We start from the raw sequence: 17,998 nt of genomic DNA on the forward strand, positions 1-17,998 counted from the left end.
CAGATCTTCCAAGGTGGGCTCCGAGGTCTGGGAGCCCACAGTGGGCGGAGGAGCCTTCCCCTTAGCCCATCTCCACCCAGGCGGCAGGCAAGTTTGTGTTTTGGGTAAAGACCACCTGTTGTGGACGCGGGGCAGGGGAGGGGAGCCAGCGTTGGCTGAGAAGCCAGGCAGTCTGACTCGGAGCACCCCCTCAGTCTTGCCCTTCCTGCCGGGGACACTACACCCTGCCTGGCCTCACAGGCCCTCACCAGCGGTCAGACAGGGTGAGCTGCAGCTGGGGCTTGGGGAGTTTCAGCTGCTGCTCCCGGACGGCGTAGGCCAGCACCTGCCGGTCGGAGTGGTGGGGGTAGGGCTGCGCGCCCAGCTCGAAGAGCTCCCAGATGCTCACGCCCAGGGACCTGCGGAGGGGGTGGCCATCAGGGGCTGGCGTGGCTGCACGGATCTCAGAGGCTCAGCCACCACAGGGCCGCTCCTGTAATCACACCAGCACCCTGGGACACCCCTCCCAAAGGACAGCACCTTCCTTCAGTAGACTGGCAGGACACGCCACCCAGCCGGGCCCAAATCTGTGCCCAGGTCATTTAGGGAAATAAAAGCCACCAGGCCTTTCCACAGACCCCAGTCCCTTCATCGGTGCACGTACTCATTCCCCAGCCACGGTGAAGGCCAGACATCACAGCCAGGGTACGAACTACCATGTGGAGAAGCTCCCAGTCCTAGGGGACTGGCGGAGCCAAGGCCTTGAGGCTGGGGCGGGGGAATAGACAGGGCTGCTGGAGCATGCAGGACCAGAAGGCCATTAGGTTCCTTCCGGCGTGTGTCACCCAGCTCCCTGGCACCCCAGGCTGTCCCGGGAGCCAGGGAGCATGAGGAACAGAGCCAATAGGGCAACAGAGGGGTCAGGTGGCCTGGCCCAGAGCTGTCCTGAGGACCCCCGTCAGCATGCAGCAGGGTGGGCCGGTGGGCAAAGTGAGGGGACGGGGTGGCAGGGGACGGTGGGTGGAGGCCTCAGGCATGCTCAGGAAGGAGGGGGTCCGCGGATCCAGGCTCTGAGAGCTCCCTGGAGCAGAAGGAGGAGACCAGACAGGCTTGGAGAGCTGGGGGCAGAGGGGGGGGAGAAGCCCCTGGTCAGGGACAGAGACCACCATGGTAGAGCCTCCAGCGGCCAAGTACTGGGTCTGAATGGCTTCTCCGTGTGCTGCTTGGTTCCCAGGATGGGGACCCCCTCCAAACCAGTCACGGGAGCGCTCCTGCCCCCTGCGCGGAGAGCAAGCGCCACACTGGGTCCCATGTCTCCGCCAGGGAGCCCGTTCCACTCCCAACAGGCTTTCCAACCTGAGCGTGTGCTTGGGCCCTGGCGACTTTGGATGTCAGGGGATCCCGGGGGGAGGGCAAGACCAGGGGCCACTGGCACTGCACAGCTGCAGGTGGCCCCAGCAGCCCCATGACCTGCCCTGGGGTCAGAAGCGACCACCTCCCGCAGAGCGAGGAGACTGTATGGAGAAGCATGTCGTTGCACGTGTAAGGCGGGTGGGACTCGGTCGCCTGCTACCTGGCGGGCCTGAGAGCCCTGTGTCCTCGACCGACAAGCACCAGCATGGGGCCTGGCAAGGCCTGTGGGCGTCTCCTTGCGGCACCGCCCGGGCCCCGCCCCTCGTCGCCCGGGCCCGCCCCCACGCCGCCCGGGCCCGCCCCTCGCCGCCCGGGCCCGCCCCTCGCCGCCGCCCCCCCACCCCCGCTCACCACACGTTGCTGGCCTTGGTCTGGTCCACCACCAGCAGGTTGCAGTGCACCTCGTCCACCAGCTCGGGTGCGATCCAGCGCAGCGGCACCCACAGCTGGTCGGCGGTCACGAAGTAGTCCTCCTGTGGGCACAGGGGACAGGGCTGCCACGGGGAGCCGGGCGGCTGGCCCTGACCCCCAGCATGGCCCCGCCCTCTTACCCTGTATTTGCCGTGGGACAAGCCGTAGTCGCCGATTTTCACGGTCAGGTCGGCCGCCAGCAGGCAGTTCCTCAGGGCCAGGTCGCTGGAGGGCGGGAGGGTGGGGGTCAGTGGCAGGGCCAGGCCGGGGACATCCGGGGCACGGAGGGGCCGGACCGCTTGTCCGAGGACATTGTCGCGAGTGGGAGTGGGGGGAGAGGGCATCTGAGCAGCAGCCCCTGTGCCCGTGGCCCCAAGCCTGCGGCCCTCGCGGGGCACCAGGCGCACTAGAGGGCCCGCATGGACGGGGCCTCAAATGTTACCAGGTGGACGAGGAAAACAAGGCCCAGAAAAGGCTGGGGCATGCCTCGGGGCCCTCAGTGAAGGCCCGGCCCGGCCGCTGCTGGACCCCCCTGCTGACCCCAGCTCTCGCCCCCGGCTTCTTTCTCGCCGGCCCACTGAGCCACCCTCGGGACCGAGCCAGTCAGGGATACTGCCTTATTACTGCCTTATCTTTCTTCCCGCCCACGACCCCCTCCCCCTCCCCCGTGGGGATCCTGACCCTGCCCGGCTCCCACAGGGCGGGGGGCCCCTCCCGGCCCAGGGCAGGGTAGGGCAGGGAGTGACCGCACCACGGCCGGCCAGTGGCTGGCCTCGGGCTGCGGGCTGCAGGGGTGTCTGGGGGCCCAGGGCGCTCCGGCAAACGTGGGTCAGCACGCACCCACCAGGGGCTGCAGGTGGGCCTGCGCTCGGGGCAGGGCGGGCCCAGCGGGCAGGTCGGGAGGCTGGCAGCTGCCATCTTCAACAAAATCTCTGATGCTGGAGTCACACGTGTCATCACTCAGCACCAGGATATTGTTGGGGAGGACGGCCCGTGCGGCGCCCGGGGCTGGCGGGGCCCCTGCTCCATCGCCGCTTCGTCCGGCATGTCCCCCTACGCGGGGCTCCCTGCTCCCTCCTTCCGACTCCAGGGCCAAGGCGGAAGCAGGACAGAACCAACCCTCCCCCCAGGGGCCTCCGGGACACAGGGACACAGAGGCAAGCAGGGCCCAGTGTGGGGCCGCCAGGTGGCTCTGACCGCCCCGGGAACAGAGAATGAGCCCTGGGCCCTGCTGTGAGCTTGCCCAGGCCAGCCCGACGTCCTGCAGAAGCAGGTGTCCACCGCACCCCACACCCCCGTCTGTCTTCTATTCCAGAAGACGCCTCTGCAGCAGGTCCCAAAAGGCCGGATGAAGAGGAACCCAGCCAAGCCCTCACATAAGGCTCCGGGTGGGAAGCTGGCACCCCTCTGCGCAGGGGCCACAGCGGCAGAGAGCCAGCAGCCCCGCCCCGCCTCACCTGTGCACGTAGTTGTGGCGATGCAGGTGCAGGACCCCGGAGGCCAGCTCGCAGGCCATGCGCTGCAGGGTGAGGGGGTCAGGCGCCAGGGACTCCGCCACCCGGCAGCTACGCAGATAGCCCTTGAGGTCTCCCTGCCAAGAGGAGCAACAGCGTCACCCGCCCGTGGGGAGCAGGGACCCTGCGAACCTGCCACCCAGCCCCTCCCTCCCCACAGAGGACCCCCGAACAGCCCAGGGAGCCACCACCAAGACTGCCCCGCAGCAGCCGGCCCTCCATGGGAAAACCGCACGGACAGTGGACGCTTTCTCTGTGGCCCCCACAGACCCCGTCCTGGGTGCAGACCACCGGGCCCACAGGCCTGCCCCCTCACAGCTCGCAAGCATCAGACAGGCCCTGTGATGCCCAGCCAGGAGGGAGCACGGGGCAGGTGACTAGAGGGACAGCTGGAGAGTCCCCGACCGGCCGGACCCCGCCCACTGCCCGGCTCCAGGAGGGGCCTGGCCATGTTGGGGCAGCCCCAGGAGGTCACAGCCTCTAGCTGGAGTCCAGACACTGGGCGGTGCGGCCCTGCAGGCCTCAGGGTGCCGGTTGGCCAAGGGCAGCGCCAAGCAGGTCTGGAGCCGGGAAGGGTGGGGGAGGGGACCCCAGGGGCATCTCGCAGGGGACATCCCAGCCGCGGGAGACCAAGGACGTGGTGGCAGGCGGCTCACAGGAGAGCGTCTTGACTCCGCCAGACAGGTGGCCGGGCGGCCCCAGAGTGCAGTGGGGTCCCAGACGCAGCGGCCACCTGTCCCCATGATGTGGGATCGCCCGCTCCCCGCGGGCTGCCTCTGCGAGGCTGGCGCCCAGGGCCCCCGCCCCCGGCTCAGCCAATCTGCCCCTGTGGGAGGGTGAGCCCCTCCTGCCCACCCCACACAGAAGGACGGACGGAGGGGCGCTGGCAGAGCGGGGCGCGGCCACTCACCATGGGGCAGAACTCCATCACCAGCAGGTAGGGCGTCACCTCCGCGCACTGTGCCAGGCACTGGAGCAGGTTACTGTGCTGCAGGGCCCTGCGGGAGCCAACAGGCTGCCCCCCTGTCTCGAACTCAGGGCAGGAGGGGGCGGGCGGGCGGGGAGGGGGGCTGGCTCTGCAGGGGTGGGGGAGGAGCAGGGACAGCACAGAGCTTGCCTTTGTCCCCAGGGGCACCCCGCAGCCCCCTCCCGCCCCCTCCCCGCAGGAGCCCGGCCCGGGGCCCCACCTGTAGGGCTGGGCCTCCTCCAGGAACTGCATCTGCTCCTGGACGCTGGCGCTCGTCTTCAGCTCCTTCACCACCACCGGGGCGCTGCCGACGCCCGCGTTCACCTCCCCCAGGAACACCTGCGGGGCTGCGCGTCACCACGGCCCCCCCAGGCAGAGCCTCCGGTCCCTGCTCCCCCCCCCCTCCCGAACTTGTCTGCAGGAGGGTCCTGGGCCCCTGCCGGGGACCCTCTCAGCCGAATGTGGTCACCCCAGCTCCTCCCAACGGTCTCTGCAGGTCTGCCGCGAGGAAGAGGGGGTCCCCGGCGGGGCATGAGGGAGAAGCCAGGACCACGACGCGGCCCCCCAACCTGGCGTTCTCAGGGGCGCCTCCCAGCACCTGATGCCAGGACCTGCACAGAAGGGACGTCCCGGGAAGGGGACCAGCAGGAACGGGGACCCCAGGGCTGGGGCAGCTCCCAAGAGAAGCTGGTCTCCACCCTGCCCCTCTGACTGCCAGCGCCCCCCCCCCCCAACCCCTGCCCGGGGCCAGCAGCTCACCTTCCCGAACCAGCCGTGGCCCACCTCTTCCAGGTACAAGAGACTGTGCCGGCCCAGGTCTGTGGACTTGAGCAGCTGTACTGTAACGGGACGGGGCGCTCAGGAACCCCAGCTCAGGCTGTCGCTGCCCCCAGCTGCCGTTCCCAGCTGTCCACTCAGCCTGTGCTGGGGAGCTGCCCTGCACCCTCCAGAGCGGGGCCACGGCTGGGGACTGCCGTCAGGAGCAGGGTGCCTGCTGCCCCAAGGAGCCGTGGACCCGCAAGCCACATGTGGGCATCTTTCTGGGAGGGTCTGGGAAGGCTGGTCCCCAAAGTACAGGGACACGCCGGGCTGAAGACAGCGGGGCCTGGAGCCAGGAGCCGTGCACAGGCAAGGCCAGGCGGGCTGTATGGCTGAGGCCAAGCCCATGGAGGGGAGGGCACCAGAGCAGCCCGTCCCCTCACCCCTGCCGCAGGCTGGCATTCCAGCACCAGGAGCACCAAAGGCCCCTTTGTCAGACACTGCTTGGCACAGCCCCGCACGGAGCACACTGGGCCCATTCTCCTGCCGCCCGGGCTGGGTGAGGTCAGCAGGGAAGAAGGGTCAGTGAGAGCCCCGGAGGAAGGGCCAGGGCTGCCGAGCCCACTCATGCCCCCCGTGCCCCAGGGATTCCCTGAATTCTGCTCCCACGCCAACCGCCCTGAGGGCTCAGGGGGACAGGGCGGGGCCTAGAATGCCAGGAGCGCCCTGGAGATGGGGTCTGCTCCCAGGGAATGCTGACCTTCACGCTGAGCAGGATCTAGGGGGCGGCCGCTGGGCCCTGAGCCTCGGGGTTCCTCGCCCTGGGTCCCCACCTGCTGGCGGCACCTTCCCCCGCCACAGTCTCGAGGGGTGGTCCTTGTTGCTCAGGTGTTTAGCCCTGACCTCCACGTGGGCTGCCCCCTATCACCTGAAACCTCTCCCCTCCCCAGAAACAGGGTGACATGAGCTACGGTGCCGTTGTCTCCCGGTCCCAGATCCCCCCCCCACACTGTTCCTGGGGACAGTGCCCTGAGGGGTGTGAGAAGCCGCGGTCCCAGGCACTGCCTATGGGCACCAGGCCGAGGCTGGGGGGGACCAGTGTTCCCTGGGATGACCCCCGGCTCCCCACTAGTGACCAGCGTCCAAGGCCATGCCCCCGTGCCGTCCAGGAAAGCCAGGAGTCTCCTGCCGCAGCCTGCTCCCGCAGGGGCTTCGGGTCGGTCGGCAGCGGCCTTCGAGCCCCGGGCCCCGGCTGCCGCCTAGCCGCTGACGTGTCCCCCAGGAGACGCTGGCTGGACGGTGAGAGGTGACACCCTGGTGGGCCCGGGGCTGCTCTGAGGGCCCAGACCAGTGCCTCCATGAAGTCTGGGCTTCCGAGTGGACATTACAGAGGTCAGGGGACGGCTTCACAGCAAGCAGATGGGATGGGCCTGCGCCATCATCACCACCACAGGCCAGTGTCCCCCAAGCTCCCGCAGGGCTCACCCCCTTCCCTCAGCACCCCTGAAGGAGCCAAGGGTGGGCCCGGGCCTTGCCGAGGGGCTTCCAGGAAGAGGCCCTGAGAGTAGACATCGTGGGAGCCCCACCCCACAGGCCCCAGACTCAGCGAGGCGTTCCCAGGCCGGCTCCGACACGGACCTGGAACCCCTCCAGCTTGCACCCACATCTGTCCTCGGGGGTCACCCTGGGGCAGGGCGGCCGGGGCTTGGGGGGCAGGATGGGGAACAAATGGGAGACGCGGCAAGGAAGCCGTGGGAACAGGCCCCCCCCGCTCCAGCCCCAGCCCCGCTGGAGTCAGAGGCCCACTCAGGGCCCCGCCCGCAGAGGGGCCCCAGAGAGCCCCCTCCCTGAGTAGGTGGGTCCCGCCCACGGCACAATGGAGCCCATGTCCCTGCATGCCTGGCCAGTGCTCCAGGGGTTGTCTGGGGTCAAGCATCCAGGGACAGCGGAGGAGCCCCTCCTCCCAGCATGGGGGTAACCCAGCCCAGCACGAAGGCAACTGGTCCCTTGTCCCCGGTGCCCAGAGCTGCCCCCGGCACAGAGCCCCCAGGTGGGTGAGGTGGTGGGCAGAAGGCTCACCCAAGCCTGTCCACGGTGCCCCAGCCCCCTCCAGAAGGGGACACCGACAAGCCCATCCACCTGCTTGCTTTGAAGCCTGGCCGCCCCCTCCCCGGGAGCACTGGCTGCTGAGTCCAGAGGCCAGGCTGGAACCCAGCTCATCCCCTGTGCACACCAGGGGCCTCTCCCGGGGGGATCACTCACCTGAGCGCCCCGGCTGCTTGGCCATGGGCAGGGAGACCTCGGTGAGCGGCAGGACGTACACGTCTGGCCCGTCCTGCGCCCCTGTCGCCGGGGAGCCCGGTGCCGAGAAGCCGGCGGCGTACTCTTCCCCCTCGGCATTCTCAAACTCCTGCAGTGGTAGGGGGTGCCCGGCTGGCAGCGATTCGGGGCTCCCGGGATGGGGCAGGGCCAAGGGGTGCAAGGGGTGCGGGCCAGACTCAGAAAGGACCGAGCTCTCACCTCTTCTGGGGCTGGGGACAGTGAGGGCTGGGACCTGACCCGGAGTTGGGGCGCCCGCTAGCCGCCCCTCCCACCCATCTTCTCACTGCTCAGGGCAGAGAACGCGCCCCGCTCCTAGCCCCCTTCCCCCCAAGGGACACCGGCTGCCTGGAGGACAGAGAGCTGGTGTTTGTCTTGTGTTGGTTGTAGACGAGGCCGATCTTCCTCCCCAAAGCATGGGGAGGGGTCCTCGGGCCCCAGGGCAGCAGCCCATCGCCCAGCCCAGTCGGCCCCCACCAGTGGGCAAGGCTGGCCCCACACTGACAGGGGTGGGGCCAGAGCCAGGAGACCAAGAGGCCTCTCCTGTCTGCCTCCTCTTTGACACCCCTCCCCCCCAGCAGCCAGAGATCCCAACCTCAGGGACAGGCCTGGGGAGCGGGGACGGGGGCTCCATCACCCACCCCCAGCCTGCCCCTTCCAGACAAAGAGAATTCCTGAATGCCCAGAACAAGGAGCCCACCCCCCATCTCCACCCCAGGCCAGGCCGTCTGCTTTTGCTCCCCGGGGCTCCCTAAGAGCCTGGTCCTGCAGCCTGGGGCTGGGCCCCACGTGACTGGAGTGTTTCAAAATGCGGCTGCTGCACCTGTCTGTGGGGAGGACCCCTGCCCCCAGGTCCAGGGCACTCTCCAGAGAAGAGCCCAAGTCTCAGAAATCCTCTCCTATTGGGGCGCCTGCAGGCTCAGTGGGTTGAGCTTCTGCCTTCGGCTCAGGTCATGGTCTCAGGGTCCTGGGATCGAGCCCCGCATCGGGCTCTCTGCTCAGCAGGGAGCCTGCTTCCCCTCCCCCCCCGCCCGACCCCTGCCTGCCTCTCTGCCTGCTTGTGATCTCTCTCTCTATGTCAAATAAATAAATAAGATCTTAAAAAAAAATAAAATAAATCCTCTCCTACTGAATCAAGGGCAGCCCCCATCCCTGGCGCCCACAAGGCGCTGCCCAAAGGGGCATCTGAGCCCAGAGCCCTCCCCCACCTTGTGGACAGGGGCTAGACTGGGAGCCATGGGGGCCTAGGTGCATCCCTTGGCCCTGCGTGCCCCGGGGGACTCTCCTTCCTTCCGGAAGCCCTCTGTCGGCGTCCCTGTGGGCCAGTCCTGGTCCCGACCCAGAGAGGACAGAACCTTGGGGGAAGGGGACTGGTGCCCGCAACGCCTCCCCTCCCGGGGGCCCGTGAGCCCCTGCCCTGAGGCCCCGGGGGCCCGCAGCAGCTGCAGCTCCATCCGCGCCCGTCGGACCCGGCCCGTACCTGACGGTGCCGCCCGGCAGCCCGCCGGATCGTGCCAGCGCAGCGGGCGATCAAGTAGGACAATGTGAGCATGGCGGCCCGGCCCCTTCGCCCAGCGAGCTCCACGGGCGTGCCCAGCCCTGGGCCCCCAGCGACGAGGCAGCAGCCCCGGGTGCAGGCAGGGCCGCCCACCCAGGCACGCTAGGGCTGGAATGTTCTGGGCACCGTGTTCTCCAGGAGGTGAGGAGGGCAAGGCAGGGAGGGGCCGGGGCCTGGCCTTTGTTTGGGGCCTTGTTCTCGAAGCGCCCTGAGGAGGGGCTGACCTATACGAGGTCCCCCACGCCTGCCCCGCATGACCTCCCTCGCCGTCCGGGGCCCCAGGACCCTGGGGGACACGCCACGGTGCGCGCACGGGTCAGCCTCCCCGCGGGAGCGGAGAACGTGGATGGGAGCACGGACCCTGCAGCTCCCAGGGCCACAGCCTGGCCAGGAGACCCTGAGGGATCTGGGCGGGTGACCTCTGGCAAAGGCGAGGTCCCCATCCTCGCTGGGCAGGGGGCGTCCTCTGCAGGCCCCTCCGTGACACGGCACGCCAGAGCAGGGGCGCCGTTTCTCTAACCTGGGAGGGACACGGCTGAGGCCACAGGACAGCCCCGCCCCTCCTAAACCCAGCAGGCCGAGGAATCTGCCCTCCAGCCCGGGAGGGGAGGGCAGGAGGGGACAGGCGCGGAATGACCGCATGGCCACAGGCCAGCACGCTGTTCGCTAAGTCAGCAAGAACTCAGCCCATGTGGGCTGGGGGGGGGGTGCCTCCACCGGGGGCTCTCGGCCACTAGCTTCTCCGCCTGGTCCTCCCCTCTCAGAGCTGCGGGCCCCCAGGGACGCCCCTCAGCCACCATCCTCAGGAGGGGACCTTAGCCCTAGGATCCAGCCCAGGCGCCTTGGGCACAGAACCCGGGGGCCAGCCTCAGTGAAGACAGGGCTGTGTCTTTAGCCGAAGCCCCACCAACAGCAACGAGGCATGGTCCCCCGCTTCTAGCACCGGCACATGGCTCCCTCCCCATGACTCCAGCTGGTCTGGGGGCTGCTGGTTCGGGTGATGGGGCACCTCCCCCACCACCAAGTAGAGGAAGCGAGCCCCTCCCACGCCGGCTCAGGAGCCCAGGGGGCCTCGGACAAGAAGACCCATCCTCATGGCCGGGACTGCCCAACCTGGGCACAGGACTAGAGGCCACGCCCACACAGAAGGGACCCAAAGTGGGGGAGGGAGTGGGCTGGAGTCCCCGAAAGCCTCCAGGCCTCTCCTGTTCGCGGCCACCCCCGGGGGTCAGGCTGTGGGGTCCCAGGTCTGTATGGTCTGCAGTGACCCCAGGAGGGAGGAAGCTCAGCACTGAGTGGGCACAAGAGGGCCCGACTCTTGGGACCCCGTCCCCATCCCCCGCGGACCCCCAGCCCTCACCTTGAACCCGATGCCACCCTTCTTACAACACAGACAGGCGAGCATGAGGACGATGACAGTGAAGAGCCCGGAGAAGGACACGGCCACCACAGCCAGGGAGGACGACCAGGAGAGCTCGCTGAGGGGGGCGCCGTCTGCCGAGGGAGAGGGGGTTACCGGGCAGCCTCCGTGGCCCTGCCCCCATGCTCGCCCTGTCCCAGCAGCTGCACCCGGGGGCCAGCCGAACCCCTGACTCCCCGGCCGACCCCGACTCACAGAGGCCTGAGCCTCAGCACCCTGACCCCTTGCTGAGACCCACCAATCCTGTCACCCACGGGCCGGGTGGCCAGGCCCCAGGCAGGCAGGTGGACACAGGAGCCGCCACCCCGGCCCTAACCTGCAGTTCCCCGAACGGCCACTGGGTGCCGCTCTGACCTCACCCAGAGGATGCGGGCGGCAAAGCAGCAGGAACCTACCCGGGGCCCAATTCAGGGGGCTCATGGGCAACCCTCCAAGAGCTCAGGGTCTCAGGGCTATGGGAAATGGCCCTCCGTGTCTCTTCCAGACTCTGGTCACCCCGCCTCCGCATCGATGGTCACCTTGCCAAAGCTCTGAGCGTGGTAACCCCTGCCAGAACCTCAAGGGGCCAGGAGGAGGGACCCGGCCCCGCTGATGGGGGGTGGGGGGCGTCGGGGCTGGCCACGTGCCAGGCTCTGTGCGGCTGGGGGTCAGCGCCCTGACGTGGGAGAACTGTCTCCCCAAGAAGGCGGCACCACACTGGCTGGGCACAGAGTTCCTGCATGCAGCCTGACGTGTCCAAGTTACCCTCTTGCTGAAGTGACCATCAAGGGCCCCCCGGTACTTTCTGTCCTGGGAACAGCAGGGACCCCCACCCCTCGCAACACCAGGTTCACAAAAGCCCCCCCCCCCCGCACGGCGGACCCTCCCCAGATGCGGGCTCCACCGGCTCTGCCTGCCGCGCCCTCCCCTCCCCTCCCCCGCCCTCCACCTGCCCCCAGGGCCTCCCGCACCTCCCTCTCCTGGCGGGCCCTGGAGCCTGGGGCCGCCTTCTGCCCCACCGAGTCCTTGAGGAAGACGGCGGGCACCACGGTCCAGCGGCACCCAGCCCTCGGGGCTGCAGACTGCGGGGCCGGGCCGGCCCACCTCAGGAGGCTCAGCTGCAGCCTCGGCCCTCAGCCCCTGTCCTTGGCCTCCAGCGTCAGCCTCAGGGCACCCTGGGCCCAGATCCTCTGAGGGCCACTGAAGCCCGGGGGACAGCTGTAGGAGGCAGGGGCCTGGCTGGGGGTTCTGGAGGAAAACCCCATGGGCGCTTCCTGGAAGCAGCAGCTGGAGTCCACCCCTGCCACCCCCAGAGCCTTGCAGGCTGGACGGGTCACAGCGCCGGCAGGAAGAGCTCTCCTGCATTGTTAGCACGGCCACCGGCCACCGCTGTAATCAGGTGAGTCCCCACGGGAGGGACCAGTCCCCTGTGCCTCGTGTGGAATCACAAGTCCTTCAACCACCATGTCCGTGGGCTCAAACACTCGTGACAAGTAATGACAGAAGCTAAGTGCACCCCAGCGCCTCCCAACGCCCCCCCACCCCTGCAAACCGCGTCCCACTCTGCAGACCGGAGTCACCCAGTGGCCCCAGCCATCCTCCGGCCCAGGCCCTGCTTCCCGGATACACTCACGTGGGGCGATTTGCTGCCGCGGACCCTGTCCCGCCGGTCACGCGTACCTACCGAAGAAGCAACACGGACGGGGCCCGCCGGCCGCCATCCACGGCTCTGCCCCTGCCCGCACGGGAGAGGGTCGCCTCCTCCGTGGCCGGGCAGCCCGGCACAGCCGGTCATTTCCAGGTGAGGTACGGCGTTCTGTAAAACCCCACCGCCACCTTTAGGAACAGTACCGCACACTTACTGGGCACCTGCTGTGTACCGAGCTCTCCCGGCCAGTTTGCCAAGGGGACGGAGGGTCTCCAGGGAGCTGGAGCGAGAGGAGTGTGGGGCACAGCTCAGAACAGAGCCAGAGCCTGGGCTGGGCGTCCCATAAAAGGAAATGTGACTCGTGCCTGCCGTCAGGTGAGTGGTGTGGGGGGGGGGGGCTGTCATGGGACAGGGTCAGCCCCCGCCCGCGTCCTCTCCAAGCACCTGTCCTGTGACCCTAGGAAGCTGTCCTCTGTGAAGGAAGCCACACGGAGCAGAGGGCAGGCCCCGGCCTGGAGCTGATCCCATGTGAGAAAGGGGCACATTCCGTGTCGCCGGGAGGACACGGGACGCCAGGGGCCCCCAGGGCCTCCGAGAACTGGTGACGGGCCGGCAGGGGAACAGCCGCCTGGCCGCTCAGCAGAGGAACCTCAGACTGAGTCGAAGGCAAATCACAGCAGCGCAGAAGAAAACGGGTCGAAGCAGGTTTGTTCCTGGAGAAGAAAGCTCACGCTCAGAGCGATGGAGGAACCGCAAAATGCCGACGGGTTTGGCTCCGTGAAAACGTGCGCTCGGCGCTGGCCCAGGTGAAAGGCACACCGTGCGCCAGGATAAAGGTTCACAAAACACACACTGGAAGACGCTGTCCCAACCGCAGGGGACCCACCGTCAGCAAAGAATAAGAAAAGCACCTTAAGGACCCCCACCAGAAACAAGCCAACTAAGGAAGCCTGCGCCCGACATCAAAGGAGCCCGACCCCAACGCCAGCCCCTGCCCCAGCCCCCCAACCCCGCACGACGGGAAAGCCGGAGAGCCGCCGCAGACCCGCCCGTTGGGGTCGGCCCGCCCGTAGGCCAAGGGACGCCTCATCTGGGAAGTTACCCCAAGACACTGACCCGGAGGACCCCCAAACTCAGAGCAAGAGCGAAGCCGGGAACGAGCGTTACCAGCACAGACCGAAGCCCCTCATGGAGATGCGCGTCCCGGTGACGCTTATAACAGAAACAGCCCGAACGGGCCCCCCGCAGAGGAAGGATGACAAGAAATTCTGACACACCTGCCAAGAAGCTGTGAACGTGAACTAAAGGAGAAGCTTTAAACAAGGACAGCTCGAGGTCGTGCTACTCAGAAGAAAGGCCCCGAGGACGTGTTTGGGCACGAGGCGTCAGTTACGGGACTATGGGCCACGGCCTTGTTGGGGGGACCCCGAACATATGCACAAAGTCCCCCAAAGGGCATGACCGTGCACGGCTTAGGGGCGCCTGGTGGTGCCGTCCGTTGGGCGAAACCAACTCTTGATTTCGGCTCAGGTCATGGTCTCAGGGGTGGGAGATCGAGCCCCACGTCGGGCTCCACGCTGGGCACAGCGTCTGCTGGACAGCCCCCCCCCACCTTCCCCCACCCCACTCTCTGCTTCGGGTCTACCTCGACGAGGTTGGAAGGAACAGGCAGGATTGCAAAACCGTTTACCGTGGACGAATCCGAGTCACAACCATGTTAACAAACAAAAACCACGTGAGAGAAAAGATCTCAGAGCAGAGCAGTGCCTGTCTGGACGCACAGTTCCCCTGGTCGTCCACGCTCCGATGCCCTACGGTAAGCGTGCGGTGCACCTCGAATCAAACGTGCCTAATTTTACACAATGACCGCTCGCGCTCAGACCGCCGCTCCCTCTTTAAGACCCGCACGGCCCAGCACACACAGAATAACACCCCGGCGTCAGCGAGTCCTGGGGCCTCACCCCCACCCCGCTCTAACCCCACCCCGGGGAGTCACCTAGCCGGAGGTCACTGAGGTCTCCCCGGGGACGTGGTGGGGACACAGGAGAGGAGGAGGCAGGAGAAGGGGCAGCGACCCTGAGGAGAGGAGGAGGCAGGAGAAGGGGCAGCGACCCTGGCTCCCACCTCCCGGCTTTGGCACGAGGGTGAGGAAGGGCAGGGCGGCTCCAGACCCCTGAAGTGGGGCAGCGTCCTGGCTGCGCTGGTGGTGGTCAGTGGCCTGGGAAGGGCTGGATGTGGGAGACAAGAGGGGTCTGGGGCATGGGGTGTCTGGTTCGGGGAGTGGCCGGCACGGGGCCGGGGAAAGGTCTGTGATGCTCAGGCTCACCGGAGGGAAGGGCTTTCAGGGCTTTGGCCCTGATTCCAGCGGCAGGAAGGACAGTGGGCTGGGCCGCCTTCTGGGCCCTGGGGCAGATCTAGCACGCCCCCTCTCAGCACCCACCCCGCTGGCCTGACCTGGACCCTCCTCCCCAACCCCAAGGGGGCCGAGGCTGGGCCTCCACCCCCCTCCTGACCCCATGATTCTGGCACTAAGTCCGGGGCCCCAGACCCCCACAGCCCTCTGGGCCCGGCCCTTCCCTCCGGTGAGCCTGAGCATCACAGACCTTTCCCCGGCCCCGTGCCGGCCACTCCGCGAACCAGACACCCCATGCCCCAGACCCCTCTTGTCTCCCACATCCAGCCCTTCCCAGGCCACTGACCACCACCAGCGCAGCCAGGACGCTGCCCCACTTCAGGGGTCTGGAGCCGCCCTGCCCTTCCTCACCCTCGGCCAGAGCCACCTTCTAAAGCACCACCCCCGGCACGCCCTGAGAGCCTCGCACGCGAACCCCACTCGCCCAGAGTCTGGCCATTTCCCTCCCTGTCCCTTCAGCCTGAGGGCACACGCCGGCGCCTGAGACACTCGAACCGCTTGGACGGAGCAAGGGCGGGGCCAGGTCAAGACCTCCGGCCTCGACACCAGGGGCCTCGGTTTCCCCAGGGTCGCTCAGAGGGGCCGCACCCTGCCGTGCCCCGGGCAGCTGCTCTGAATGACAGGTGTGCCGTCTGACCCACTACGGTGGCCACGATTTCTCTAACGGGACATGAGCGAGGAAGCGGAGAGTAGGAAGCCTCGTCCTCCACGAGTCACGCTCTGAAAAGTGGCGGCCACGGCAGGCCACGCTGGGTGGCTGCACTGGTGTGGGGGGTCAGGGGCGCGGCTGCCCGAGGCTGGGGTGGGGAGGGGTACGCGTGGCTCCCTGGGTCTTTACGGGGTGAGGAGAATGTTCAGGGACTGGGAACGCACTCAGAGCCCCGTTGTTCCCTCTGCCGTGGTTCACTTCAGCTTAAGAAAGTGCGACGCGAGCCCTTTGATGCCTTGGAGGCCGGGTCAGAGCAGGCCAGCCCTGGCCGACCCCCAGCACCCCCAGCCCCGGCCGGCTCACTCCTCTTTCATGGGGCGCCCACAGCCCCCCTTCTCACCCCTCGGGGCGCTGCCCAAACCTCCCTGGGACAGCGGCCATGTCCACCGTGGAAAGTCCTGCCCGTCGCGGCCAAATGCCCCGGCCGCCACACCACGGGGGGCTCACTCCTCCGGGGGGGCCCCAGCACAGCCCAGTCGGTGAGCCCAGGGCTCCTTCCTGGAGGTGGCCCAGCGGCCCAGCCCATGGGGACTCGGGCTCAGGGTCAGCGGCAGTCCTGGGCGGGGTCTTGGCCAGGCATTGAGGAACCCTGGCACCGGCCTGCTGGCCCCCATGCCTGCCTGGTGACGCCAATAGGGTCCTACCCAGGAAAGACCTTCGGCCAGGGGGCATTCTGCCGAGTTAGGGGGTTGAGGCCAGAGAACAGCACTGGGGGCGGTGGCCCGTGTGCCTGGGCTGTCGGGACCGAGGTCCCAGAGGTGCCCAGAGTGTCCCACTGTGTGGCTCTGACGCTCCCACCTCCCAGCCCCCCGCCGAGCAAACCGCAGGATTTGGCAGGATTCTGGGGTTCCCGGGGCAAGCAGAGGGAGGCCACACCGCAGACAGACCCGGGGCTGGGGGGCCTGGGGGGCAGAGGCTCTCCACAAGGTTTGTCCGTGGGCCCAGACCTGGACGTTCCTTCCAAAAGGAGGGGCGTCCCGAGCAGGGACACCGCGGCCCTCCACCGGGCTTGGGACTCGTGTGGCCGGGCGCCTCGCACGCAGGACCCAGGCCCCTCTGCTTCCTGGCTTCCCCCAACTCTCAGAGGCCAGCCCCACGCGTGAGAGGACAGACCAGGGACTACAACGGAGCCCCAACTCGTCCGTAAGGGAGGCTCCCGTGTGGGGCCAGAGCAGCGGCCGGAGGACATGGGCCCATAACCGCGGGCTCAGACACACTGGCCTCCTCGTCCCCAGGCGCCAGCACGCCCGCCTTCCCCCCCCCGCCCCGGCCTCCCAGGGCGAAAGCCACACCTGCAGGACTCACCCCCCGCCCAGGGGCTGCTGCTGTATCCTGAGCCGTCCCGGACCGCCACCGGCTCATCGGACCCCAGCCCAGTGGGGAAACGGAGGCCTCCCCACCTCAGAAACTGACTCTGGGCCAGGGCCCAGCCCGACCTCACGCCCGCAGCTGCCCGGGCTCCACCCCCCCCCCAGGTAAGAGAGGCCCGCGGGGCGCCTGGGTGGGGAGACTGGGCCCCACTGCCCCCTCCCCAGAGCCTCCCACACCTCTGGGGCCCAAGGCCAGTCTGCTCGCGGGCGCCGCCTGCTGTGTGCAGGACAGAGGGTGGGGGACGGGGTTGCACCCCGGAGACGGGGGGGTGGGGCTGAGAGGGAGGGCGCGGCCTCCTCCCTGGACGCGCGAGTGTCCCAGGACGACCGCCAGCTGAGGCGCGAGCCCGAGCGACGGCCTCGAGCCCACCAGACCCCATGAGGACTCGCAGCTCCAAGGCCCACCCAGGCCACCCCTGCCAGGTGTCCCGGGCCTGCTGGGGCGCTGCGGCGGTGGACCACGCCTCACGGGGTAGGCGGGGGCGGGGGGGCCCTGCCCAGAGCCCGGACCCCAGACCCGCCGAGGTGTCAGCCCCGCCCGCTCTCCCTGGGAGTCGGGCCTCGGACCTCCCCGGAGCCCGTGAGGGGGCCCGCGGGCTCTAACTCCCCAGGGTCAGGAGGGCCTGGGCCTTCCTTCCGGAGGGGGGGGGGCACGCACCAGGCACTGGCGCTCAAACGCACATGTGGACACGCGCACACGGCCACAGAAATACACGGACGTTCGCCCACTCCGCACGTGTCCACGTGTGCACACACTCCACCAAGCTCAGCCACCACGCCCTCCCACGTGCTCACACCTGGTCGCGCACGTGGGCACGCACACTCGCACACGATGGACATGCTCTCAGCAGCACGCAAGGGGCCGTCCAGGGGTGGCCTCAGGGGTTCCATCAGGATTCCGCCCCAGGACCCCACTCTGGGGCCAGCTGAGCTGCTGTCCCCGCCCCGCCCCGCGTCAGGCCAGCTTGTCACAGACACAGGGACGGAAGGAAGTTCCGCAACCTCCGTGTCTTCCGGTGACACAGGAGAAATCTCAGGCCTGGCCAGCCCCACCGACACCAGAGGCTCACCCTCCTACCATGGGGCCCAGCCCTCTGGCCAGTCCCGGGACGGGGGCTTGGGGCATCTGGCTGAGAACGGGTTACACGGGTGCTGCCTCCCATTCCCCTCTGACGGACACACTGGCTCCTCCCACTTGGCCCCAGCCTCGTCCACCTGTCCTGCGGAGACGCACACCTCGGGAAGACAGTCCTGACCATTTCGTTCCCCGGCACCCGCCGTGACATGCTGGGCACCGGGTCCTCCCAAGCGACCTGAGCTGGAGAGATGAGTCCTCTCTCTCTTGAGCATGGCCAGGGGGGGGGGCCCTGGGGACAGCAGCTTGGAGGAGGCCAAAAGGCCACCAGGCTCACATTTGCTCGGGCCCCCTAGTTCGCACCATCCTGGTGCCAAGTTTCTGCCCGGACCCCGTGCAGGGCAGAGTTGGGGTGAGGCTGGCAAGGAAAGGGGTTGGCGGGAGCACGGCTCAGGCCAGGTACA

The 17,998-nt window shown here is 68.2% G+C and overlaps 1 protein-coding gene and 1 long non-coding RNA gene across 4 annotated transcripts in view; one reads left to right on the forward strand and one right to left on the reverse strand.

The window, feature by feature from the left end:
* Nucleotides 1-17,998, forward strand: part of LOC309850933 — a 1,194,231-nt gene that overhangs the window by 777,085 nt on the left and 399,148 nt on the right. The gene's annotated exons all lie outside the window — the stretch shown is intronic.
* Nucleotides 1-17,998, reverse strand: part of AATK (apoptosis associated tyrosine kinase) — a 29,904-nt gene that overhangs the window by 4,820 nt on the left and 7,086 nt on the right. Inside the window, exons 2-10 of one of the 3 annotated variants that reach the window (XM_082708400.1) lie at nucleotides 10,281-10,414; nucleotides 7,306-7,453; nucleotides 5,044-5,123; nucleotides 4,505-4,623; nucleotides 4,228-4,315; nucleotides 3,261-3,394; nucleotides 1,944-2,028; nucleotides 1,744-1,865; nucleotides 249-398 (exon numbers count right to left, since the gene is read on the reverse strand). In XM_082708400.1, coding sequence (XP_082564526.1) covers nucleotides 249-398; nucleotides 1,744-1,865; nucleotides 1,944-2,028; nucleotides 3,261-3,394; nucleotides 4,228-4,315; nucleotides 4,505-4,623; nucleotides 5,044-5,123; nucleotides 7,306-7,453; nucleotides 10,281-10,414 — 1,060 coding nt within the window. Of the gene's footprint in view, nucleotides 1-248; nucleotides 399-1,743; nucleotides 1,866-1,943; nucleotides 2,029-3,260; nucleotides 3,395-4,227; nucleotides 4,394-4,504; nucleotides 4,624-5,043; nucleotides 5,124-5,803; nucleotides 5,875-7,305; nucleotides 7,454-10,280; nucleotides 10,415-17,998 lie in introns of those variants that run through there. The other 2 variants (XM_082708399.1, XM_082708401.1) reach the window with 2 other exon arrangements.

This window comes from Mustela nivalis (genome assembly GCF_964662115.1).
Source record: "Mustela nivalis genome assembly, chromosome: 17".
Taxonomy (NCBI): Eukaryota; Metazoa; Chordata; class Mammalia; order Carnivora; family Mustelidae; genus Mustela; species Mustela nivalis.